Source organism: Balaenoptera ricei, chromosome 11 (assembly GCF_028023285.1).
Source record: "Balaenoptera ricei isolate mBalRic1 chromosome 11, mBalRic1.hap2, whole genome shotgun sequence".
Classification (NCBI taxonomy): domain Eukaryota; kingdom Metazoa; phylum Chordata; class Mammalia; order Artiodactyla; family Balaenopteridae; genus Balaenoptera; species Balaenoptera ricei.
Genome location: NC_082649.1, coordinates 63,004,958 through 63,030,735, shown reverse-complemented (window position 1 = coordinate 63,030,735; position 25,778 = coordinate 63,004,958). Strand labels below are relative to the sequence as shown.

Below are 25,778 nucleotides of genomic sequence, written 5' to 3'. Positions count from 1 at the left end.
GGCCAAGATCAAAAAGAGATTGCAAGGTGCTCAAGATCAGCAAATAGGTCATCATGGCCAAGGATGTGTCAGAGGACAACCTTGTCACCCAGATGGGTCAGTTGTTTGCCAGCCTTTGGCCATGGTGCTGGACAAAGGTATCTTAAGTTCCCTGCTTCAATGCAAAGTTGTGACTTCAGTAGATAGTTATGTATACCAGTACAGGAACAAGCTTAGTAAAGGGTTGTTGAACAAACGAGTGCTCTTACTTTCTGAAAATTAGGTTTGACAATTCATTAGATCCAGCCTATATTGGTGTGAGAGTTTGTTTTGCAAAGGAGGAGATAAGAGCTTTGTAATATAATGAGCTTCTAGGATCCCTCGAGGCAAACATTGAGCAGTCAACAATGGGGAGATTGAAGGCAGAGTTGCAGTCTAATTTCCTGGAAGAATAGTGCCATTCCTCCAAATCAATAAACATTTCCCATCAAAATCTTCCTCCGAGGGAACTGTGTGGCGTACAGCTGCCAGAGGAAAGGAGCTAATTCAGAGGCCCAGAGCCCCTGGAGAGTTAGTGTGCTGGGTTGGCTAGTTCCCACGACCACGATCTTGACCAGACAAGTTATCAATTCTGACCTCAGCTCATAGAAAGTGTTTCTAAAATCTAAATACTGATTTCCTATCAAACTCTGATCATAATGCTGAATTTTTCCCCCTTCCTTAATTCCTTTTATTTACTCAATTACTAAAGTTGGGACACTTTATCAATTAAAGCTCTCCTGACCTATCCCCCTGTCCCACAGAAGTGAAATTTGCTTTCTTGATCATTTGGAGCCCAGTCCTGTTCAACAACCATCATTGTGATTCGGTATTAAAGTCCCCCACAGCACTAGGGACTTCCCTGGTGGCACAGTGGTTAAGAATCCGCCTGCCAATGCAGGGGACACGGGTTCCATCCCTGGTCCGGGAAGATCCCAGATGCCACGGGGCAACTAAGCCCGTGCACCACAACTACTGAGCCTGCACTCTGGAGCCTGCGAGCCACAATTACTGAAGCCCGCGCGCCTAGAGCCCATGCTCCGCAACAAGAGAAGCCCGCGCACCGCAATGAAGAGTAGCCCCTGCTCACCGCAACTAGAGAAAGTCCGTGCGCAGCAACGAAGACCCAACACAGCCAAAAATAAATAAATTAATTAATTAATTTAAAAAACACAGCGCTTTTTGCCTAGAATATATGTCCAAGGACATTGAACTCATAAAAATCCACGAATCCTTCCCACTTTTGAAGCAAAGGAACAGAATTGGCAGATCCTTATTAAAGATGGGACAACTGAGTTATATGCACTTGGGCACTAAGCAAACCAAGAAACTAAGAAGAAAATTTTGGTCCCGTATTTGACAAGAAGTGCCTCCTTGGCCACCAACTAATATTTCACAATTAACCTATTTGACAAATGGTGGACAATGAGCTCTGAATCTAAAAATCGGACGTGCCTTAAAAATGCAACCTCCAAGCAAACCAACTGGTTTTCTGTGTGTTCCCTGAAACCCCTGCTGTGTCTCTCTGCTAAGTGCTACCCCCAACCTCTCTCTCATCACTGCTGGTCAGAAAATGGCTTTTTATTAAAACTTCCTATGGTCTATTTACTACAATAACACACCCGGGAAAGAAGGAAGAGGATGCCTTATTGAATGGACTCCAGTCAATCAGTTAGCATTAAGGAAGTACCCAAACAATGCCTCCCTGTCTTTGCACAAACATGATCTCCTTTCTGCCTGGAAAATATTCCTCCCCAAACCCTCCCAGTCCTCAATTACTGGAGGACCCCCCTACTCACTATTTACTATTCACTTAAATTATCCCTTCCTCCATGAAGCCTTTCCTGATACACCCTCGCCCTCATAAGAGTAGATGTTTCCTCTTCTATTCCCCAAACACCATCTATGTGTCCCTAATAAAGCACTCAACACACAGCTATTTTTATATCTTCCTCCTCCACCCAAATGGAAGTCCTTGGGAAGTGGACTGTGTTTTAGTCAACTCTAAAACACCAAGCACCTAGTGTTGTTGAATTAACAAAACATGGTTCCTCTTTTTCCTTTTAAAGGTAAACCTAGCTGGAGACACAAGCACACAGACACACACCAGGCAACTATTGGACATCCAAGTGCTAATCTGTGTGAGGCTGACTGAATAGGAGAAATTCAAGCCCAATTCAGAGTGTCACTGACATGTCCACGGAAGCTGTGATTCATCCTGTTCCATGGTTGTCAGAGCCCTAGTCAAATCCCCTTTGAAACAGCTTCTGAACTGTGCCCTGTCCATATCAGGTGCTGCTCAAAAGAGGCAGAGCAAGAAAGGGAAGGGCACAGACTCTGATAAATGTTGAAGTGTCGGTGTCACTGAGGTCAGTGTGCATGGGAGTGTGTCTGTGTATGTCCATGCACACAGAAGTCTGGGGGTTGTAGAGATCCTATTCCAGAAAGTAGAACATCCTTCAGAGGAGCACAAGGAAAAGAGATCGGGAGGGAAGTGAGTGTCAGCAGTCTTGAAAAATAGCCATGTTGATCCCCTTTCCCGTACTGTTATGGTGGGATCTACTCTACCACAAAGGGCCTGTGGAAAGGGTATATTTGGGGTACATAGGACTTTCAAGGGAGAAGGAGCTGGTGGGAGGAAACTTGGTGAGTACAGGGAATCTTGGAGTAGGAGGTAGCGGGTTATGATGGTGGGGAGAATTGCTACAGGGTCTGAAGTGAGGTACTGTAGTTATTCCCAGGTTGGATTGTTATCACAGAGACAGGTGCTGGGATCTCCTGTGCCAACAGTAGGTGAGAATTTGAGCTGCAGGGGCTGAGGCATGAGGTCAGAAAGAAGCTTGTAAATGATTTCAGCACCACGAACAAGGACCCCACTCCTGCTCCAGAATTGCAGATCAGAGTGTCAGAAGGAAGCTGACCCTTGATGTCCACAGGTCCACAGACATCTCAAGGTCATCATGTTCAAGGTCACCTACAATCCAGGGTTCTTCTCCAGTGCTACTGCCTTAGAATCACCACCTACCTAACTGCCCAATCTGGAAACCTGGGAGGCATTTTGGACTTCTCCCTTCTTTTTCAACATTCCACAGCCCCAATCTTGTTGATTCCCTCGAGTCCCCATAAAAGTCTTTATAATCCACCCTCTTCCCCATCCATAATGCCCCTGTCCTAGTTTAGGCCACCATTGGTTGGGGGGCGTGGCGGGCAGGGTCTGGATTATCAAAACATCCTCCTAGTCTCTGTGCCTCCAGATATCTCTCTGCTACAAACCTCTTCCCACTTCAGCATACTGTCCATGGCAGCTGGAAAGGTGGGTCACGTTTAAGGCACAAACCTGAGCCCCTTACCATTCTGTGCTCGTTGTAAGACTCAGACTGGAGTGACTTGTTGTCGTCTGTGGAGCCCTCTGCCACCCTTGGCTTCATTCTGTGCCTTCTCACACTGGCATTTTTGGAGGCCAAAGGGGATCCATTGTGGGAGTAGAGAGAGGTTGTGTCAACCCCCAGGGCTGCCAGCACCTGAAAGGAGAGAACAGCAGTATCTGGATGAGCTTAGCATAAATGTATGTCCCCCAGACATGGGGTGTCACAGAGGAGATGGCATCTAAACCAGAGGAGATCAGGATTAGGACCTGGGTGGTGGTTGGATTGAGACATGGCAAGAAGAGTCACCTCTGGGTCACCTCCCTCATTCACACCCTGTAGTAAACTCTGTTGATGCCCTGTCCAGATCTCTTTTACCAGGTCAGTACCCTCATCTCAGGCTGCTTGAATGTTAGTTACTAATGGGTTACAGCTGCAGAATTTGCAGGAAACTTTCTTTGACTATACATTTGGCTGGAGCAAGTATGGAGGTACAAAGGGCCAGCGTTTTTGCCTCCAGGTAGGGATAACCCTGTGGAACAAGTCATGCCCTGGAGCTCCCCATGAGATCAGGCCAAAGGTAGTATCTAGCTGAGGCCACTTCCTTGTTTAATTCTTCCCCTGTCCCATCCTGCTTCCTTCAGTCTCCTCCTAAGAGCACCCCTCAGTGAGTCACTTGCACAGGCTCTTCATTCATTTTTTTTTGTGAAAATCTAACCTAAGATGGTCCCTGAGATAAGATGAATCTTCCTATGGTTCCCTGAAGTGACAGTCTTACTCTAAGAGGCTAGTCCAGATATCTGCCCAACAGTGTACAACCTGCAACAGATTTCACAAAGATCCACCCCTCACTGACCTCCTGCTCCGTCCGGAGCACCTCAAGGGCCTCCTGGAACTTCTTCTCCTTGGCTTCAATTTCATCAATGGTTGCCTGGTTCTGCTCCTCATATGCCATGGTGACCACAGCCAAGATCAAATTGACCAGGTAGAAAGATCCCAGGAAGATAACAAGCACGAAAAAAAACATATAGATTTTCCCAGAAGCCCTCAGGGTCTGCAGATTCAAAAGAAAGAAGAGAGACTTGTACCTAGAGAACTTGGGCCCCTGACATGGTCAGGGTCCTCCAGGAAGAATGTAGCCATGCAGCCAATGCCCCAGCCTCCAACCGTCTGTATGGGGACATGCAGATCAATACCTGCTGGTAGAGGCGTTCCCAGGAATCCTGTGTCATGAGGCGGAACAGTGAGAGGAAAGCCCAAGCAAAGGAGTCAAAGCTGGTATAGTTAAAATCTGGGTTGTCAGATGTTTTAAGGCAGAAATAACCTTCAGGGCAGTGGCTGCAGCAAGAACAGAGAAGGTTGTCAATTGCACAGCCTCCCACTTACTGGGGGCAAGACAGTCCAGGGCTGTGGGAAGACCTGAGGGTTTGAAGTCAAAGACTGGAGTTCAAGGCCTAGCCTACCTCTTATTAGCTGAGTGACCTTGGACATTCAGTCTCTTTAGGTCTCAGTTTCTCTTGCCCATTAAATGGGGACGATAATGTTAGGGAATTACTGACTCAAACCACCCATCCTGGCCAGGTTAGAACCGCTTACATGAGTTGTCTCACAACAAGAGGTCTCAATAAGGAACACAGAACCGACAAGCTGCCGCCAAAACCAACCAGAAGAATTTGGGAGGGGAAAAAAGGACGGAGGAGGCGCCAACCCATAATAGTCCTGCAAACCTCCCAGAAACCCTCGTGATGGAAACTGTCTTGACTGAGAGATGTGTGTGCAGCCAGGAAGGGCCCTGAGTCAGACCAAATATGGGCACAAGCAAAATGATTGGCCAGAGACAACCCAGAAAGCTAACCCCACCTCCATAAATCCTGAGACCGCGAGCCACAAGGCAGAGCAGTTCTCCTGGGTTCCCTACCCAGCTGCTGTCTGCTCAAGCACTCATTTACGAAAAAGTCTCTTATTTTGTCAATATGCACATGTTTCCTCAGACGATTCTTTTTTTTTTTTTTTTTGGCTGCGTTGGGTCTTCGTCGCTGCACACGGGCTTTTCTCTAGTGGCGAGCAGGGGCTACTCTTCGTTGCGGTGCGCAGGCTTCTCATTGCGGTGGCTTCTCTTGTTGTGGAGCATGGTCTCTAGGTGCATGGGCTTCAGTAGTTGTGGTACATGGGCTCAGCAGTTGTGGCTTGCGGGCTCTAGAGCGCAGGCTCAGTAATTGTGGCACACGGGATTAGTTGCCCCGTAGCATCTGGGATCTTCCCGGACCAGGGATGGAACCCGTGCCCCCTGCATTGGCAGGCGGATTCTTAACCACTGTGCCACCAGGGAAGTTCCTATGATTCATTTCTGAGTGTTAGACAAGAGCTCATCTAGGCCCCTAGAAGAGGTACCACCCCCTCCCCGCCCCACCCTACCCTGGTAACATAATACCTTCACGTCAGTTTCATGCAAAGGGAAATTGCCTGGAGAAGGCTAGCTGGCTGCCCAGACATGATCCCATAAGATGGTGAGCTCTTTGCAAATTGACACCAGGGGAGGCAGAGTCAGTAAAACCTGAGCCAGTTGGCATCACCTGCAGAGTTGTCTTTCAAAGGAGGACTCACAATTAGCCAAGTTCACTGACCAATTACATGCAACAATCAAAACACCACTTTCCAATAACTGAGCACGTACTGTGTGCCTCGCTCTCTCCTAAGTGCTTTACAAATGCTATAATTTAATCATCTCAATAATCCTTTTTTTAAAGACAGATGTGGAAGCCGGGGTTCAGAGAGAAGAAGTCAGCTGTCTAAAAGCACACAGATGCCAATGGATTTATTTAAAAGGAGAAATATAACTGTCAAGTAGTTTATGAAGACTGACCTATGAAGGAAGGCCAAATTGAAGATGACTGCCTGGCGAGCACTGGGATGGGGAGGGCTGCACTGCCCTCTCTCTCATAATAAGAGGGTGAGTTGGTATCGGGAAGCATCTCTAAGCTTGAGGCATGTGAGTGCTCCCCTGCACCCCAGTGAGATGGCCTGGTTGAGGAGACAGTAACGCCTTTTTTGTAGTTCGGGATTCTACTTCAGGATTCCTCCACCAACACCAACCCTGGGGGGTCTTCTTATTCCAGACATCCATACAAATACACATCCAGGAACCCACACAATTGATTAGGGCCTGACAACTTCATTATAACTAAATCCCAATTCTGTCTCCAACCTTGGTTGGAGATTTGCGAGTTTCCAGACTCTGTAGACCCACATATAAAGACAGTCTCCTGGTTCTGCTCTCCCAAGGAGCTAGTTAACCCATTACCTGTAGGTTTGCTAGTTAATACTAAGGGCAGCCTATTTCTATGTCTGCCGTAGAACACCACTATAGCTGCTACACATCAACAGCTAACTGCTCAGAGAATTAAATGAGACCACAGTGCAAAGGCTCTTGCAAGATGCCTTCAGCATAGCAAACATTGTATGTAAAATGCAGAAATAAATTTCTTGGTGTTTTTAATATGAAGCTACCAAAAAGATGGACTAGAATAATGTATGTGAAAGAATGCTGAAAATCATCAAGTATTTCCTGGTACTTGTTCTCCACTTTGAGACCCTGGACTTTCTCCCTGCAGTGTCACTGGTCAGTGAGGGCTTTTGCTCAGGGCTCTGGCTTCTCTGCAGCTCAGCACAGAACCCAGGTTCGGTGTTCACAGCATGCCTGTCAGGGCTCATTCTGCCCATCATCTAAGCTGGCCTCTACTTAACATCCCAGCCCTATCCACTCCTTCCCCGCCTGGCCAGGACCTATGCAGCAGGATAGCTGGTCTCTCTCGGAGTTGGAGGGGGGCCCCGTGGATGGACCCCACAGCTTTACCACAGTCAGTGCGTGGGCTACTGTGGAACCATCCTCATGAGAAATGCCATTGTCCAGACAGGAGGAGGACACTGACGGGTCCTCGGTTTCAATTTAAGTCAAAGGCAAATGAAAACTGACATCAGAACAACCCTCTTCCTGACCTCAAGAACCAAATGCTACGTGCATTCGTGAAGAAAGAGGCCAAGGGGCCTGTGTTGCTCAAATTCTCCTGTTAGTCCCACCCCTCAGCTCTAGCTGAGATTGTTTTCCTGGGGAGCTGATGAAGGCAGAACTCCATAAAGTTCCCACCCAACTCCACTTGTGCAATATAGGGCTGTTAGCCACTCAGGGAGGGGGTTGTGTGGGCTCAGGGTTCCAGACCCCCTCGCCATGGAGATGGGAGGGATGAGTCTTTCTGATCTGTTGCCTGATCTCTTTCTTCTCACACCTGTTCTCGTGGTCAAAGCAGCAGGCAGACCTGAGGGGCCCCCTACCCCTTTGCTTTGTCTCACATTCTATTCTGCCACCTAAAGGCTCCATCCAAACCATCTCTTGTTCATCCAGCCTGGAGACATCCTGTTTGCCCTTCAATCTCACCTCAGTCACCACCTCTAGGAAACCTTCCCTGACATCCTCCCTGCCTCACAGCATCACCTCACTGTGTTTCCCCAGCCCAGGGAGCCCCTAGGACAGCACTGGTACTTCACAGCATAGCATCTTTATGTATATGCATCAGAGCTCACAAACTGGCAGATTGCTAGCTAGAATTTGCATTGCTAGAATTTGCATTGCTGAAATATTTTGTTTGGCCCACAATATGTAGACATTTTCTGAGATTGGTAGCCAATGTTTATAGTTAAGAGAGTTTACATAAAAATTGAAATTTCCTGTCTCTCTTTTAAAATCTTGGACGATCTGGAAACAGTGGACCCACATTTCCACATGACGACCAATAGCTGAACTGAGAAGTGGCTACCCCTTTAGATGGGGCATGAACTCTCACAATCATGGTTCCCACCCAGCCTACTCCTCACATTTGTTGTTATGTGTCTAGCTCCTGTAAGAATTTGAAACTGCGAAGTCTGACGCATGTGTTTCTTCCTCTGCTATGTGAGGATAATGAATCCCATGTGATAGAGTTGTAATTAAATGTAGAGCATTTGATACAAAACATATTTAATAAATATTGGTTCCTTCCTGGGGCAGATTGTTTGCAAAAATGACCACAATTATTCCCATCCCTGTCTCCACACCCCTTTTAATATGATGTTGCAGGTTCTCCCAGCAACAGGTGGAGTCTATTCCCCCATTCCTTGGATTTGGACTGGCCTGTGCCTTGCTTTAGTCAATAGGATGCAACAGAAGTGACATTATGCCAGTTCTAAGCCTAGGCCTCAAGAGACCTGGAACACTTCCACTCTTTCTCTTGGAATCCTGCCTCCACTAGAAGAATAAGCCTGGGCTAGTCTGCTGGGGGGTGAGAGATCACACGGAGCAGAGACAAAACACCCCAGCTGAGGCCATCCTAGATCAGCCAGACCCCTGCTAATCTGTCCACTGTCTGCAGATGCATGAATGAGCCCAGTCAATATCAGAAGAACAGCAGGCTGATCTCAGCTCAATGTGCAGATCTGCAGAATCCTGAGCTAAGTAAATGGCTGGTGTTTTAGGCCACAAAATCTTGGGGTTGTTTGTTACACAGCAAGAGCTAACTCATACACTCCCTCCTCATGAGCCTAGGATGGCAGAGGCCATGACTTATTAATTTCTACATCTTCCTCAGGACTTGCAACCCAGGCTTCACCCAGAAAAAGCTGATGACAAGAAGGAGAAAGGGCTGCTGGGCATTGGTGCTATGTCATGGCTTGGGCACTCACCCTGAATCAGATCCATTGCCACACAGTAAGGGATCAGAAGTGCCTGGTTTGTTGGTGTAGAAATCTGCAAAATAAAAGAAGAAGTGAAAGCCTCACATGGTTCTCAACCCTCAGCTCAAGCCTTGAGTGGTGAAAGCAACTCCTGAGTCTTCTGCCGGAGTGAGGAGAAAGCCCTTGGCCACCTGCCCTCATTGGATATGCTGGGACACCTGGAAGGGAAATGTCTCATCTGGGAAGAGAAAAGCTGAGCAGTGGCTTCAGCTTTGAGCCTCCTCCAGCAGAGGAAGAATGACCTGCCTCTGGATTTATAGCTCATTTCCCTGTAGAAGGAAATTTGGCAACAGAGAATGGGGAGCCCAAAAGTAAAACACAACTCATGAGAAGCATTTCAGCAGAAAAGAGGTATCAAAATATATGTCTATACAGGTATGCAGGGGCTTCACACCCCCTGCCAACCAGACCTGGGTCCCTATGACAGAAATTCCACTCCCGTTTTTCATGAGAAGAGTAATTGGCCGTCTCGTTGACAACTGTGCAATTCTTGACACATTTGTTCTTGAGGTTGCCCTTGAAGAGCTGCAGGCCCACCAGGGCAAAGACACTCAGGCAGAAGATGGTGAGGATGGTCACGTCAGCCAGCTTCCTCACCGAGTGGATCAGGGCTCCCACGATGACCTTCAGCCCTGTGGGAAGATGACACTGATACTCTCATGTGGATGAGGTGCCACACGCAGAACACACACGTGTGCCTGGCACGCTTGCATCTTAGCCATCCTACCCTCTCACTACACACAGGTGTGAGGTATTTTACAAACTCTAGGGCAGTTCCAAGCCCAGTTTCTCATCTGAACCTTGCAATAAGCCTGAGAGGCAGGCAGGCAGAGATTATTGTCCCATTGTAAAGATGAAGCAACTGAGATCCAGGCAATGCATTTCATCTTAAAGCTAATAAATTCTGGAGAGTAGCAATTTAATTTAAAAAATAATTGATGAGTACCTGCTATGTTCCAAGCACTACACTAGGCGTGAGGCTACTAACTTCATTCCAGTCATTTGGTATCTGTTTTTCTCTCCTTATCTCAGTCCTGGGAGGCAGCTCAAGGCTGGGGACACACATACCTCAGTGTGTGTGAGTGTGTGTGTGAGTGAGTGAAAGAGAGAGAGAAAAGGAGGAGGAGGAGGAGGAAGAAGGAAGGAGGGAGGGAGGGAGGGGGAGAGAGAGACATGCAAGGGAGATAGAATGAGAAAGAGATGCAAGACACAGAGATGAACATAACAGTGTGAAGCCATGAGAGACACTGAGAGTCACTCAGGAAGAAACAGAGAATCTGAGAAGGAGCACAGCTAGCAGCAAAGATGGGGCCCCTGCTTGTTTAAGGAAAGATGATTTTCTGCTCTGGCAAAGGAAATCACCTTCTTCGGGAAAGCAGCTTCCCAAGTAACAGAAAGAGCTCTGACCAGGGAAGCAGACTGCGATCTAGCCTTGCATTGTCATTTTGGTCAACAAATAACCCACTGAGCACCCCCTGCCCCCTGTGGTCCCCTCTGGGAGCCGAGCAATGGTTAAGGCACTGGCCTGTGGTGGGGCTGTCTGATGAGTGAGGGGAAACTCCATAGCATTATTGAGCAGGTGGGCACACAGAGGAACAGCCCCTCACAGAAGCCTGGGAGTGGGGGTAGGATGGGGTGGAGGGTGGGGAAGATGGGAAGGACCAGGGAGTCTCCTTGAGGAGGTCAGAGTGTGGCAGAGCCCTGAGGATGCCTATGAGTTGAGTGAAGAGAGGAGGAGGGATTTCCTGACAGAGGAGCAGCATGGCCCAGGGCTGGGCAATGAGCAAAAGCTTTGAGTGTCTGTGGAACCACAGGCAGATTCTGGAATGTGGTGTGAGGTGGGTACAGGAGAGAGATGAGGCAGGGAGAGGAGGAGGGTCAGGACAGGCCAGGTCCTGTAAACAAGACTCAGGGTCTTCCTGGCTGGGAGTAGGTGAGAGAGGTACCAAGCAGCAGAACTGACTACTTATTGCTGTGATTTTCTTCATGAAGAAGCTTGTCCAGTGGAAGTTGGCAAAGACTTTTCAGTCGTTCCCTGCAGAACTAGTCACAGAACCGTGGAAAGGGACTTCCACTCTAGCGTGAGTATTTCTGTTTCCCAGATGAGGGCATGGGTTCTCAGGGGTGAGGGAGGGGAGATAACCCATCAGGCCACAAGGGAGAAGCACTGAGTCCCATCTCAGCACTGTTACCTGGTCTCTGGCCTCACTATCCCCTCCATCAACCCAGTGGGAGATGAGGAGTATCACTGGGCTACTTATCGGAGGCCCGGTAAGATGAGCCCTGGTACACTATTTTTGTTTCTGAATTGTCTGTAATCAAGAATTGTCTAATTATTTTCTCTTCTGTGGGTCCAAAGACAGGGCTGAGGCCCAAATTTTCAGATCCATGGAAATGGGGAAGATCTCACCAGAGCCTAGGACTGCCTTTTTCCTTCTTCACTGTTTCCAAGTTTACATTTTGGTTTAAAGTATAAATGAGAATCTGACTGGAGGCTTGCCTGAACCCCACAATGAGAACATAAAATGAGGACTTGACCTTCTTGTCCTTTATGGACACCATGGGGTACTGTGGACAGAGTGTTGGCTGAGAATCAGGACATGAGGTTTCCAAGTCACAAATGCCTCTAGTGATGAGGATTTGGTATTGTGTTTTCTACTCTCTGGGCCTCAGTTTCTTTGTCTCTTAAATGGGGACAGTAGTCCATGTCCCGGAAATTTATAGGGCTCTTGTGAAAATCAAAGTGGGACATTAGGCTTTGGAAACCAACATAAGCTCTATGAGTAAATGTGCTGGTTAAAGCGGCTCACCTGGGATCACAGACACTGTTTTTAAAGCTCTAAGGACTCTGAACGTCCGCAGGCCTGAGATCCCTCGGAGATCTATGGCTTCACCAACATACCTGTAGGACCAGAAGTCAGTCAGCATCTCTGCAAGAAGAGGTACTTGGGAATTAATGCAGCATAAATAAAGACAATTTTGGGTAACACCAGCCTAGGAAGGACCCAGAACAGACACTGAGAATCTACTAGCACTTCCACTTATAGACTGACATGAACACTGATTTAATTAAGGCAATATTTTCCAGAATGGCCCCTTTGAGAAGATGCATTGTGATCTAGAAGGCTCCATGTGCTACATGTGTGGATGGATATTCAAGCATGTGGGCGTGGCCAACCAGTCTTCTCAGGCACTGGTTCTCAGGTAAAGACCTTCATATCTGGTAGGTACAAAGCTGAGCCTTGTCTGATCCACTTAGGCCAGTTATCAGCTCAGATCTGAGGTCTCCAACTTCTCCCTGAGTGTATGGGACTAACCCTAGAAAATGACTCCCAAAGCAACAGTCTTTGGCAAAGAAACCCTAAGCCACACAGTCCCGAATGAGGAAGCTGGACAGAGATAAGGAAACACCCCCAGAATGGCAGCCTGGACACACCTACAAGCCCTACACAGGTGCACATACAAGTCAGTGTGGAGAAATACTCACGCCAGGGTGATGACACTAAAATCCAGCCAGTTCCAAGGATCTCGCAGGTAAGTGAACTCATTTAGACAAAATCCTCTTGCCAGTATCTTTATCAAGGCTTCAAAGGTGTAAATGACAGTGAAGACATACCTGGGAGGGAAGGTGGAGAGGGAGTATTAACTGTGCCTTGGAGAGAGCTCAGAGCGACAGCGGCTGTGATTGTTCCAAAGGAAAATGTGCAAAGATCATCTCCAAGGTGGGGAAGGGGAAGAAGGGAAGGTAGGGAGATGAGACGCAGACAGAGGAACTCAGAGTCACACATACGGGTGGGGTGGGATGATCGGCAGCCTCTGCTGCTCTGAAGGTAGGCAGAGGGCGATGGCAGGTGAGAACCTCTGGCACCATGAGGTTCAGAACAAAGTTCCTCCTGTTCCATGAGGTTCCCCGAGGCTTTCTGCCCTGAGGGAAGCTGGCAACTCCTCTCTCAACTTGTTGATGGCTGAAAATATGGAAGAGGGAGGAGGCCCAACTACATCTCTCCTCTCCAAACTTCTCTACTTCTGACTCTTTTCTTCTCATACCGTGCCTGGTGTGCCAGCATTTCTGGCCTCAGGGATCCTGGTCTGTTTACTGTCTAAGGCAGTAAACAACTAGGTGTCATGGAAGAAAAAAGCATCGGAGTTCACACACATTTTCTCAGGAGGATGGATCCTGTTAGAGGAAGTCATCTCAAAACAGCCACTCTGCTGGGCACTTTGTGGGTTTGGATTTGAAGAGATGGATCTGAAGCTTAGGTTGAGAGTAGGGTAGTGTTTCTCAAGTGTTCAGAATCCCTCCATCACCAACAGCAGTGGTTCTCAGACTCTAGCACACATCTGACCCCCTGGAGAGCTTGTTCAAGCATCTGATTTCTGGGCTGCACGTCCAGAGTTTCTGACTCAGTAAGTCTGGGGTAGGGCCCAAGAATTTGCATTTCTCACAAGTTCCCAGCAGAGCCTAATGCTGATGGCCTGAGGAACTACCCTTTTGGAACCACCGACCAAAGAGATTCAGATGCATGCATAAATCACACCTAATTTTGGATACATTACATTTTTAAAATTATAAAATTCTAAATGTAAACCCTGGTATGAAAAATGAAAAGACTTTTGATTAAATATGGCAGATTGAAGACATGTATTTACCTCCAACCTTTTGGAAATCCTTCTTAAATGATAGTAAAAAGAATTTTTTTAAAAGCATAAATTCACTAGGGCAATGATAATGGAGAACATAACAGCACTCTGGAAATTAGAGTGAACACGAATGAGTGGTAACTGACAGAGCAGACCCTAGAAAGCTGAAACCTTAGCTGGAAGTAGGGAGTTTCCAGAAGCAAGCCAACCCACATGGCAGAGCTGCTTAGGACTTAGGGATGCTAAATACCTCTGAAAGTGGGGCCTGGGGAGACAGTGGCAAGAGGGGCTGAAAGGGCAGTTTGAAAATCTTTACAAGAAGCAGTTGGGCTTTCTAAATCCCACTCCACACCAACCATTCAGGGAGGCACTGCCTCCTCTGATCTGGAAATAGACTGGATTGAACAAGAGGGAGAGAGTTGCATCCTGAAACAGGGGTATAAAGGAAAAACTTACATATGTACTAAAAGGCAGACAACCTTCCCACCCACCCACTTCTTCCCCTCAGTAAGTTCCTAGAAGACTGTGAGTCAGGTTAACAGCTCAAGAAGTTGCTGCTCTTTTAATATGGACAGCCAGCCAATGAGCATCAGGAATCTGAAGGCTACTTCTAACACCAAAGACTAAAAGAACTAAACAGGAAAGAAAGAAAAAGAAAAAAAGACAATGCAGATCGAAGAAGAAGAGTCAGGAAAAAACCCTTATCATTAATATTTTTAGAGAGTTAAGAGATGAGAAGATACTGGATACATATAGAAGGCTATAACAAGAATATTCAAAGAACAAAAGAGAACTTTTGAAAACAAAAATATGATAACAAAAGTAAAACATTAATAGAAGGGCTAGAAATAAAGTTGAGGAAATCTCACAGAAAGTGGAACAAAAAGAAATAAATAAGATGTGATTAAAAATATGAAAATTAGAGAATTAGACTAATAGGTACAATGTCTGATTAATAGGAGATCTAGGGATTTCCCTGGCGGTCCAGTGGTTAAGACTCCACTCTCTCAATGCAGCGGGCATGGGTTCAATCCATGGTCAGGGGACTAAGATCCCACATGCTGTGCAGTGGCAAAAAAAAAAAAAAAAATAGGAGATCTAGAAAGAAATAGAGAAGGAAACAGGAGAAAATTACCAAAGAAATAATATAAGAAAATTTCCCTAAACTGAAGGATCTAAATATTCAGCTCAAATACCCATGAGTGTTCAGGAAAATGAATGAAAAAGGTTCATATCAAGGCACAACATCACAAAATTTGAGAACACTGTACACAAAGAGAAGAGCCTAACTTTTTCTGAAGGAGTGAAAATCACAGGTCACATACAAAAGATTGAGAATCAAAATACCGTCAGATTTCTTAATAGCAAAATTGGAGGTTATAAGACAGTAGAACAATGTCTTCAAAATTTTGAGGAAAATAATTTCTAATTTATAGTTGCTTCCCCAGCTAAACTGTTTAGATGAGGGTAGAATAAAGATATGCCAAGTCTCAGAAAATGTATTTCCCATCTACCCAACTAAGAAAGTTACCAGAGGATATGTTCCACCAAAACAAGGAAGTAAACAATAACGAGGAAGATATGGGATGCAGGGGAGTGACAAATGGAATCCAAAAGAGGATGGAGAAGGAAAAATCTCTGGAAAAGAGCTGTACATCAGGCCTAGGGAACATCTAGAACAGATTGAGGCAGGAGTTGTGGGACTCTAAGAAGGATTTCCCCAAGAAAAATGGAAACTGATGGATAATCTGATACGTTCAAGTAAATTTAAGCAATAATTAAACCTCTGGAGAAGAGTTTAGTGATAAAAATACAGAAATTAGTGATAAATATACAGAAAACTGAGCAACTGAAGAAATGAAATCCTTATTAACTCCAGAGAAAGCAAAAACATTGTGCAAAAAGTATACTGCATGATACAGCTGTGAATAGTATTTGCTTAGCAATACCATTATATAATCATATATGTAGTCAGACAATGTACATATTGTCTGATTATCTAACCAAAAATTATGATATAACTATAATGGGAAGAGGAGTGTGAGAGAAAATGAGTGTTTGTATGTGGACCTAATCCCTTTTTTTTTCCATAACAGAAAGCTAACAGATAATATCTAATGAGGAAAAATTTAAAAAAATAGTAGTCTGAGTATATTTTTAGAGCTAGAGAGGTATCAGAAGAAAGCAGTAAACAAATGGTGAGAGTGGTTCCCTCTGGAAATATGGGATTAGGTGTGAGGAGATGAGAAACATGAAATTGTTGTTTTTGTTATAATCTTTATGGAGCTATGTAACCTTTTAAACCATGGATCTGTGTATCTTAAATAAAAGTAAAAATCAAATTTAAAAGTGCATAGCAGTAATGTTTCTTTCCTATCTGTGAGAGGAGAAATAGTGTTTGAAATCATTCACAAAGAAATCTATATCTGGCTGGGTAGCTGCTTGAGCTGTCAGCTGCCATAGTTTGTCGTGTTTCCCCCCACTCTTTATGTTTTCTAAATTAGAAAATCTTAACTCAGAATTATAGGTTGTTGGGAAGCTTTGACAGATATTTTGGCCTTTCAGGTCAAATGCAGATCCAGAAATTATGGAGAGAGTTCCCTCCAAAGACTATTTTCAGTGTTTCACCAGAGGACAAGTGTCCCAGCTTAGTGCCGCTGAAAGCTAGAAGGTTAAAGGTCTCAGCTTGGGAGACAGCAGCTGATGGAGTCACATCCTCTCTCTGGTGACATTTGGCTCACAAGGTATTTCTGCATGTTCAGTTGTAGCATTTGGATGTGATTTTTAATATGCAAAGGCATATCTTAAGTGTTTTTCCTGATGAATGAAGAAAATCATTGGTACCGGGGAAAAGTCAAACTCTCAGCCTCTGAGCCATTTGCACCACTGTTCAGTTTTAAGAAGTCATGATGTCTAATCACTTAAAAATTCTGATATTTAGGCCCTGAAGTCAAAGATCCAGACTATTCAAAATCCTAAATGTATTACTGAGACATGCCATGTGTATTCACAGAAATAGTCATTTTAAAAGATTTAATTCCTTGCTGGAAAACACTGCAAACCTTTTCTTGCTTGCCAGCCAGAGCAATTCAGTTAGAAAAGCATCCTTTACTCACTTGTTTCAGCCCTGTAGGCTGAAGAAACATACACTAAGTGGCCACAATCAGTTTGTAATCACAACTTCCATGATGTCCCTCAACAGCGAATCAGGGTCTGGAAGTATGCTATGGACCCTCGCTATTTTCACAAATAATGTACATACCACATTGGAAGCAACATCTTCCATTGGTATAGCGATGCCCTTCCTTGCTGACCATCTAGCTGGAGCTTCTTCAATATCAATTCAACTATCTTTTCTTTTTAATTGTGGTAAAATACATATAAAATTTACTACTTTGACCCACCTTTAAGTATACAATTCAGTGGCAATAAGTGCATTCACAAAATTGTGCAACCATAACCACTATCCATCTCCAGAACTTTTTCATCATCCCAAACAGAAACTCTGTACTCATTAAACAACTACTCCCCATTCCTCCCTCCCCTGCTCCCTGGCAACCTCTGTTCTACTTTCTGTCTCCATAAATTTGCCTATTCTAGGTACCTCACATAAGTGGAATCATACAATATTAGTCCTTTTTGTGTCTGGCTAATTTTACTTAGCATAATATTTTAAAGGTTCATCCATGTTGTGGCATATATCAGAATCTCATTCATTTTTCAAGCTGAATATTCTGTTGTATGCACATACCACATTTTGTTTATCCATTTATCTGTTGATGGACATTTACCCATTTATCTGTTGATGGGACATTTGGAAACAACCTTTTGACTACAGTGAATAATACTGCTGTGAACATTGGTATAGAAGCTAACATCCCTTTTTAACTCTGTTTCATAGTTTACAAACTAATCTTTAATTAAATCAGAAATCTCATCTTTTAAAATCAGCTTCATGATAAATAGGACAAAAAGTCATTGACCACTTCTCTCACATATATGGTGAAACTATACTGACAACTGATTTATTCACAATTTTATTCAACTATAAAGTACAATGTCTGCTTGTTTACATACATAACAGTCATTGATTTTTAAATGCCAGTCACATTATAAGAAATCCAATATTTCTGAGGAAGGAATTCTATTGATTATTTCTCGCTTTTTTTCCAACTACAATATTTGTCATTGATTTTGAAGCTGGTTTCATATCTTACTGGCAAGGGTATAATTGTGCTTGTTTTTGCTATGAGGGCAAATGATGACTCTATGGTTTTCATGTCTTTCAACTTTAACATCGAATTTTGACAATTTTGTACTGGAAATCCTTATTTTATATTTGTACTAGAGATAGTCAGTTGGTTTAAAAGTGAGGTTGATAAACTTTATTAGAAAATAATATGGAAGTTTTGGTAGCTTTCTATTATTACTTGATAAAATGTTGAGATAATAACTTAGGTACTAGAACAAAAGGCTCATTGATCCAATAAAATTTAATTATCATTATTCATTGTCATGCTCCCTGTTTTTTAATTTATTTTTGATCTGCTTTTGTGAGATTATCCACATCCATTGCCCACCTGTCTCATGACATACAGATTCAAGCTTGATGTTTGTGACAGGGTCCATTCATTACTTATAGGATTTATTTTTCTATTTTCATCACTATTGTTATATTTCTGCAAACCACTTTTGAAATGATGGTTCATTTTCTGAATTGTAATATTATGTAATGGTAAAGATGAGAAATGCAAGTTTAACAAATGTAAATGTAATGTCATAGGACAATAAAATACATTAGTTAAGATAAAGTACCCATGATTAACTCCATGTTAACCAGTATGAACTGTCAGTCCTTGAAGTTCATACACTGCTCTAAAGAACATGAAAAGTCAGAAATTCTATGTAAATTACAAATAATCTTACATTTCAGATTTTTAAATTATCTGTGCATAAAATGATTGCATTGCTTTTTCTTCTGAATCTGTCAAATGTTTTAGAGGCTACTGAGAGACTTCTAGTGACCAATAGAGATCCTTCTATCACTTATCGAGAAACGCTGCAGGGGATAGAGAGCTGAATTGCTCTGCAGAACAGAGTGAGAATTTGGAGTTCTCAGGGACAATACAGAAAGAAGACAGTGAGGCAGAGAGATGGAAAAGCAACCCAAAGGGACAGCTTATGAGAGAAGATTATAAGTCAGCCTCATTTACCAAGATAGGTCAAATGAAATGCTGGCAAACTGAATCTAGCATTGATTAAGCTAGAACCATTAAAAGAGATTAGCAAATTTATTAATGTAACCTACTATATTAACAGATAAAACACTATTTGATAATCTTAATAAATACAGAAATATTGATAAAAACCAACACTCATTCAAAATGAAGCTCTTAAACTAGAAGTGAAAAGAAATTCCCATAACTTGATAAGGAGTAATTATGAGAATCCCATAGTTATCATGATAATAGTGAAATATTAGATGCATATTATTTAGAATCAAGAACAAAAGAAATATGCTCACTATTATAGCTTCAGTTCAGCACTGTGATGAAAGTCCTGGCCAGTTCAATAAGACAGGAAAAATAAACAAGTGGTAAAAGAATCATAAAGGAAGAAACAAGTTCATCATTATTTGCAGATGATACACTTGTTTAAATAAGAATTGTTAAAGAGTTCTGCAACATTGCTGAATGTAAAACCAATGTACAGAAATTTAATAACATTAATTTATTTTAGCAATAAAAATAAATATTCAAAAGGGCAAGCAAAATGATAATGTACCTAGAGACAGGATATGTAAGAACTTTATAGAAGATGTCAAATGTTATGGAGGAATATAAAAGAAGGCATATATATATTGGGAGATACAATTATATATGTCAATGTGGCAGTTCTCCCTGTGGTAATAGATAAATTCAATGCATTTACAATCAAAGTTTCAACAGAGTTGTAAGACAAGAACTTGAAAAATCTGACCCTTAAATTGATATGGAAAAGTAAAGAAACAGGAAGAACCAAGATAATTTTAAAGACAAATAAGGAGGGGTGTTATGATCAACCAGGTCAAATCTTACTATAAAGCTTTTAGATTGTATGGTGTTGACTCAAGGAGTGACAAATACCTTACTAGGAAAACAGACTTGAGTATGCATGGGAATCTGGTGCATGACAGAGGCAGTAGAAGGAATCACTAGAGAAATGATAATCTATTAAAATTGGTGTTGGAATAATCTTTATGGAAAAATATGAGAAGCCTATCACATATCATACACATACACACAAAAGTCTGGGAGGATGAATTATCTAAATGTAGAAAGAAATATTATGACTTTTAGAAGGAAATACAGGAGAATATATTATGGAATGTTAGATAGCAGTAAAATATATATGAAATGGATACATACATACATAGTGTTTTTAAAAATGTTTTTCTTCCCTAGAAATTCTATAATTTTAGTTTGGTTTTTTTCTTTCCATCTAAGAGTTCTCTAAAAGAGGTTTTAAAAATTATCAAGTGGAAAGGTCTCTTTTTTTTTCTAATTTTGTTATTATTTTCTCATTTTATTGTAGTGTGATCAGAGAATATTTTCTTTATTATTTTACCTTTTGGATCTTGTTAAGGTTTTGTTGTTTAATATTGGTCAATTTGTACAGTTATTTTTCAGGGAATATAGTTTGAAAGATATTAATTAGATCTATCTTACTATGTTACTCCAGTTATCTGTATCTTTACTTACTTTTTTATACATTTGATCTGTCATAGGGCTGAAAGAAATTAATTACATTTCACTATCCCTACAATATTCTTGTCTATTTTTGTCTATTTTATTCTTGTCTTGTATATAATTTTTGGTTTATAAACACTGTTGCCACATTATTTGTTGCAAAAATATACATTACTGTTTATGGATTATTTAGCATTACAAAGTGTCATTTTTGTCCTGTTTAATAATTTTTGGCCTAAATTCTACCTTCTCTGATGTTAAGATCATGCCTCCTGCTCTGTTTGTCTTTGCCTATATCCTTGCTCATTCTTTAATTTTGACCTTTCTGTATCACTTTGAGTGGTATATTTTTTAGTCAACGTAGAGTTCAATACTGCTTTGTTATATAACATGACTTTTTTTTTAAACAGATGAGTCAAATCCATTTATATTTATTGACATGATAGATTTATTTGGTCTTTATATTACTTTGTGTTATGTTTTTTAAAATTTATTTATTTATTTTTGGCTGCATTGGCTCTTCATTGCTGCGTGCAGGCTTTCTCTAGTTGTGGCAAGCGGGAGCTACTCTTCGTTGCGGTGCACGGGCTTCTCATTGCGGTGGCTTCTCTTGTTGCGGAGCACGGGCTCTAGGCAAGCGGGCTTCAGTAGTTGCGGCTCGCGGGCTCTAGAGCGCAGGCTCAGTAGCTGTGGCGCACGAGCTTATAGTTGCTCCGTGGCATGTGGGATCTTCTCAGATGAGGGTTCGAACCTGTGTCTCCTGCATTGGCAGGCGGATTCTTAACCACTGTGCCACCAGGGAAGTCCTTGTGTTATGTTTTTAATAGTTTTTAAAATATTTCATTGTCTGATATTTTTTATTTGCTTTATTTTTTTCTGTATGATTCTGAATTTAGAAGAGTTTTTAGTTTTTAGTTCTGGTATTGCCTTAAAATATACATTTATAATTATAATCAAAACCATGTAATACATTGCCTTTACTATGCTATCTCTTTAAATAATATCTCTTATTTCCATTAATTCTCTTTCCTTTTCCCTGTTTTATCCATCATCTGATTGTATTAATAATATCTTTTTCCTGCTTACCTTTGTACTGTTAAATGTAATTATTTTTCATTCCTTGATGTATCAACTTTAAAGAATACTCTTTAATTTCTTGCTACTATAGAAGAGACAATAAGTGAACATCCTCTGCTCCCATGCTCTTCCCTCTTTCTAGTCCCAGTTTTTGCTATTTGTACCATGTCAACATTTTCAGGGCCTCTGGAGTTTTAGGGGGTAAAATGCCTTGATCCTCATTTTTATCCCTCTCTGCAGGCACTGTCATTTAACAAGCCCCCGTCTGCTGAGTCATTTACCGTCCTCTACCCAATTTCGGTCTTCTGAGATTGTTTTGACATCTTTTGTCCTCTGTGCTTTCCTTTCTACTTCTCTTTGTTCTTGTATATTTATACTGTTCTTATTCCCATGCTGTCATTTCATTGGCATTTTGAGAGGGTTGGGGTAAAACATATTCATGCTATCTTCCATATTTAACCAGAATCCCCAAATAACTCTTACTTTTGATAGAAAATGTTTTGCATTAGAAGTTAAAAAGGATAGAAATTTTACATGCTATATCATCTTAGTATATATATGTGTGTGTGTATATATATATATATATAGAGAGAGAGAGAGAGAGAATAAACTACAATTCTAACAGCAATTTATCTACATAGTTACTGTCTTCTGACATATTTTTCAGTATTCTGTATTTAATGCAATGGTCATTTATTTTAAATTTACTTTGTTTTAAAGCTTTTCATTATGATATGTAACATACATAATGAAAATACACATGAAACAAAAATCAGTTGTAAAATGAATGCTTGTGTATTTGTCAGCTTAGGCTGCCATAACAAAATACCATAGATTGAGTAGTTAAACAACAAATATTTATTTTCTCACAGTTCTAGGGGCTGGTGCCAGTGTGGTCAGGTTCTGGTGAGAGCCCTCTTCCTGGCTTGCTAACAGCTATTTCTGGCTGTGTCCTCACATGGTAGAGAGAGAGTTCTGGTGTCCACTCCTCTCTTATAAAGGTATCAGGTCTACTGGGTCACAGCTCTGCCCTTATGACCTTATTTAACCTTTATCACTTCCTTAAAGGCCCTTTCTCCTGTACAGTCACATGGGGGGCAATTAGGGCTTCAACACATGAATTTGGGGGGACACTATTCAGTCCAGAGTAGCTGTGTGACAACTAGTCATGTCACAAAATGGAACATTTTGAACACCCATAACCTCCTGCCCTAGAGGTTACTACTATCCTAATTTTTGGTATTTTTTTCTTGCCTTTTTAATTTATATTTTTACCTCCTGAGTATGCATTCCTAAACAAAATAGTTAAGTTTTGCTTGTTTTTGAATTTTCATATAAATGGAATTATATTTTTGTAATCTTTTGTGTCTGGCTTTTTTTGTTCAATATTATGTTCTTAAGACTCATTCTTGGTGTTGTGTGGAGGTATAGTTTATTCATATTCATTGCTATACATTATCCCCCTTTAAGAATATAACAGATATTTAATATATTCAAAAATGTATGGACATTTTGGTTGTTTCCCATTTTTGACTTTTATGGGGAATGTTCATGAACTTTTTGGAGCTGTATCCTGGTGCCCATAAGTACATATTTCTGTTGAGTGTATGTACCTAACAGTAAAATTAAAAGATCACAGTGCATGTGTGTTTTCACCTTTATTTGATAATATTCACTGCTTTCCAAAGAGGTTGTACAAATTTACATTCCCACCAGCAAGATATGAGTTTCTGTTGCTCCATATCTTTCTCAATATTTGGTACTGTCACGATTTAGAATTTTCCTCATCTGATGAGGGTATAATAATCTCTCAGTGTGATTTTATTCACATCTCCTTGATTAAGAAAAAGGTTACGAATATTTTCCTATGTTTATTGACTATTTGGATTTCTACTTTTATGAAATATCTATTTAATTTTTTGCTCGTTTTCCAGTTGGTTGCTCTGACACATTTCTAATCGATTTGTAGGGGCTCATTATTCCGGATGTAAACACTTTTGAGGTATATGTGTTGCAAATATCTTCTACTCAGTAGGCTTACTTTTTCACTCTCATAAAGTTGTCTTCTGATGAACAGAAATTCTTAATTTTAACATCCTAAAATGTATCAGTGTTTTCCTCTGTGGTTAGTGCTTCTTATATCATATGTAATAAATCTTTCCCTAATCTGAGGTCATGAGACTTCTCTGTGGTTTTTGTTGTTTTTGCTTTTTTAGTTTTTTTTTTTTAAACCTTCAAAAAGCTTGATGTCTTTGTCTTTCACAAAGAAATTTAGATCTTAATCCACCTAGAACTGATTTTTGTGTTTGGTGTAAAGTTGGATGTTCAATGTAATTTTTCTGTTGGGATTCCTAATTCTTCAGCATCATTTACTGAAGACTGCCCTTTCCCTGCTGTTTTGCAGTGCCACTCTTGTCACCAATTCAAGGTCTGTATGTGCATTGGCTTGTTTATGGGCCAACTATTCTGTTCCACTGGTCTGACTAATCTTACGCCAATGGCATACTGTTTCAATCATTAGAGCTTATAGTAAATCTTGATATCCAGTAGAGCACATTATTTTCTCCTACCTTGTTTTTCTGTCTCAAAAGTGTCTTGGCTATAATTGGCTCTTTGCATTTTCATATAAATCTTGGAGTCAGTTTGTCAAGTTATATAAAAAAAGCCTGTTGGGATATTGATTGGAATCACGTTAAATTTATTAGTCATTTTGGGGAGCCTTACAATATTGTGACTTTGAATCTAAGAATACAATATATCTCTCCATTTATTGGGTTTTCTGTAATATTACTTAATATTTTTATAATTTTCTTTGTAGGGATTTTGCTCATACTTTGATAGTCTTATTTCTAGAAACTTGATATTTTTAACTGCCAGTGTAAATGGTATTCTTAAAAACTATTTTATTTTCTGTTTGTTGCTAGTATATATACAATTGATTTATGTATATTAATTTGTACCTAGCTACTTTTCTATACTCTCTTATTAATTCTAATAGTTTACCTCTAGATTACATTGGCTATTTTATGTACACAATTATATTATCTATAAATCACGGCATCTTTGGTACTTCTTTTCTTATTTTTTTCTTTGAATTTTATTTATTTATTTTTTTATACAGCAGGTTCTTATTACTTATCTATTTTATACATATTTCTTTTCTTATTCTTATACCTTTTATTTCTTTTCCTTGCTTTACTACACTGGCTAGGATCTCCTTTACAAAGCTGAATACAACTGATGTAACAGAGATCTTTGCTGTTTTTCCTTCTGATCTCAAAGAGAAAGCTTGCTGTGTTTCACAATTAAGTATGATGTTTACTCCTTTCTTTAAAGTGGTTACCCTTTATCAGAGTACAGCAATTCCCTTCTACTTCTACTTTTCTAAGAATTTTTAATCATAAACAGATATCAAACTTTATCAAATGACTTTTCAGCATCAATTAATATGACCACTTGATTTTTCTTCTTTAAGTTATTAATAGAAATGGAACATATTTTCTATTGTAGCATGTATTAATTTATAGTCAGCAAAAGACAAAAATTAAAAAGTTGGAAAAAGAGAAAGCTCTACAAAGCTCCTGTTATTATACCAAAAATATGCCCTGCTTGAGCTGGGCAGGGGGCAACCGTCCCAGATGGGTTGGTGAAGAATGTTTTTGGAAAGGCCTCACAGTCTGAAACTACAGAGATTCTATCATTAACCCAGGGAGATAGAATAATCTCAGGAGTTTTATGGTCACTTTGAGGTATACAAGCCAACAGCTTCATTCATGGGTTATTTTCGTAATATGTTCCAGGACCATTTGTTCTTAGTTCTGCATCTCTTTCTCTTTCTGAGTAGGACTTCCCTCAACTGCATTCAGGTGTGCACCTAACAGGTGAGTGTGTGGGGTGGGGGAGGCAGGGGGTTCATCTGCCCTGGCCACCCCAGACCAATGAAATCAGACCCTCTGGGGCTGTGACCCAGGCATCAATATTTTTTAAATCTCCCCAGGGGATTCCAATGGGCAGCCAAGGTTGAGAACCACTCATCTATAGCTCTTTGAAGCTGAATATCATATGTGTGTTTATGAAATGAAGTCCACAGAGAAGATATCTAAGCATTGCAAAGTCAGATAGGCAATAGGATTCTACATTACCCAAATGAGACCCAGCAGGATGAATAAGAGAAAAAAGTCACCCA

At 41.4% G+C, this 25,778-nt stretch overlaps 1 protein-coding gene across 1 annotated transcript in view; it reads right to left on the bottom strand.

The window, feature by feature from the left end:
* Positions 1-25,778, bottom strand: part of SCN10A (sodium voltage-gated channel alpha subunit 10) — a 103,017-nt gene that overhangs the window by 43,617 nt on the left and 33,622 nt on the right. The window contains exons 11-17 of the mRNA XM_059939407.1: positions 12,634-12,762; positions 11,957-12,048; positions 9,557-9,778; positions 9,096-9,159; positions 4,580-4,721; positions 4,240-4,437; positions 3,369-3,539 (exon numbers count right to left, since the gene is read on the bottom strand). Of these exons, the coding sequence (XP_059795390.1) occupies positions 3,369-3,539; positions 4,240-4,437; positions 4,580-4,721; positions 9,096-9,159; positions 9,557-9,778; positions 11,957-12,048; positions 12,634-12,762 (1,018 nt within the window). The remainder of the gene's footprint in view (positions 1-3,368; positions 3,540-4,239; positions 4,438-4,579; positions 4,722-9,095; positions 9,160-9,556; positions 9,779-11,956; positions 12,049-12,633; positions 12,763-25,778) is intronic.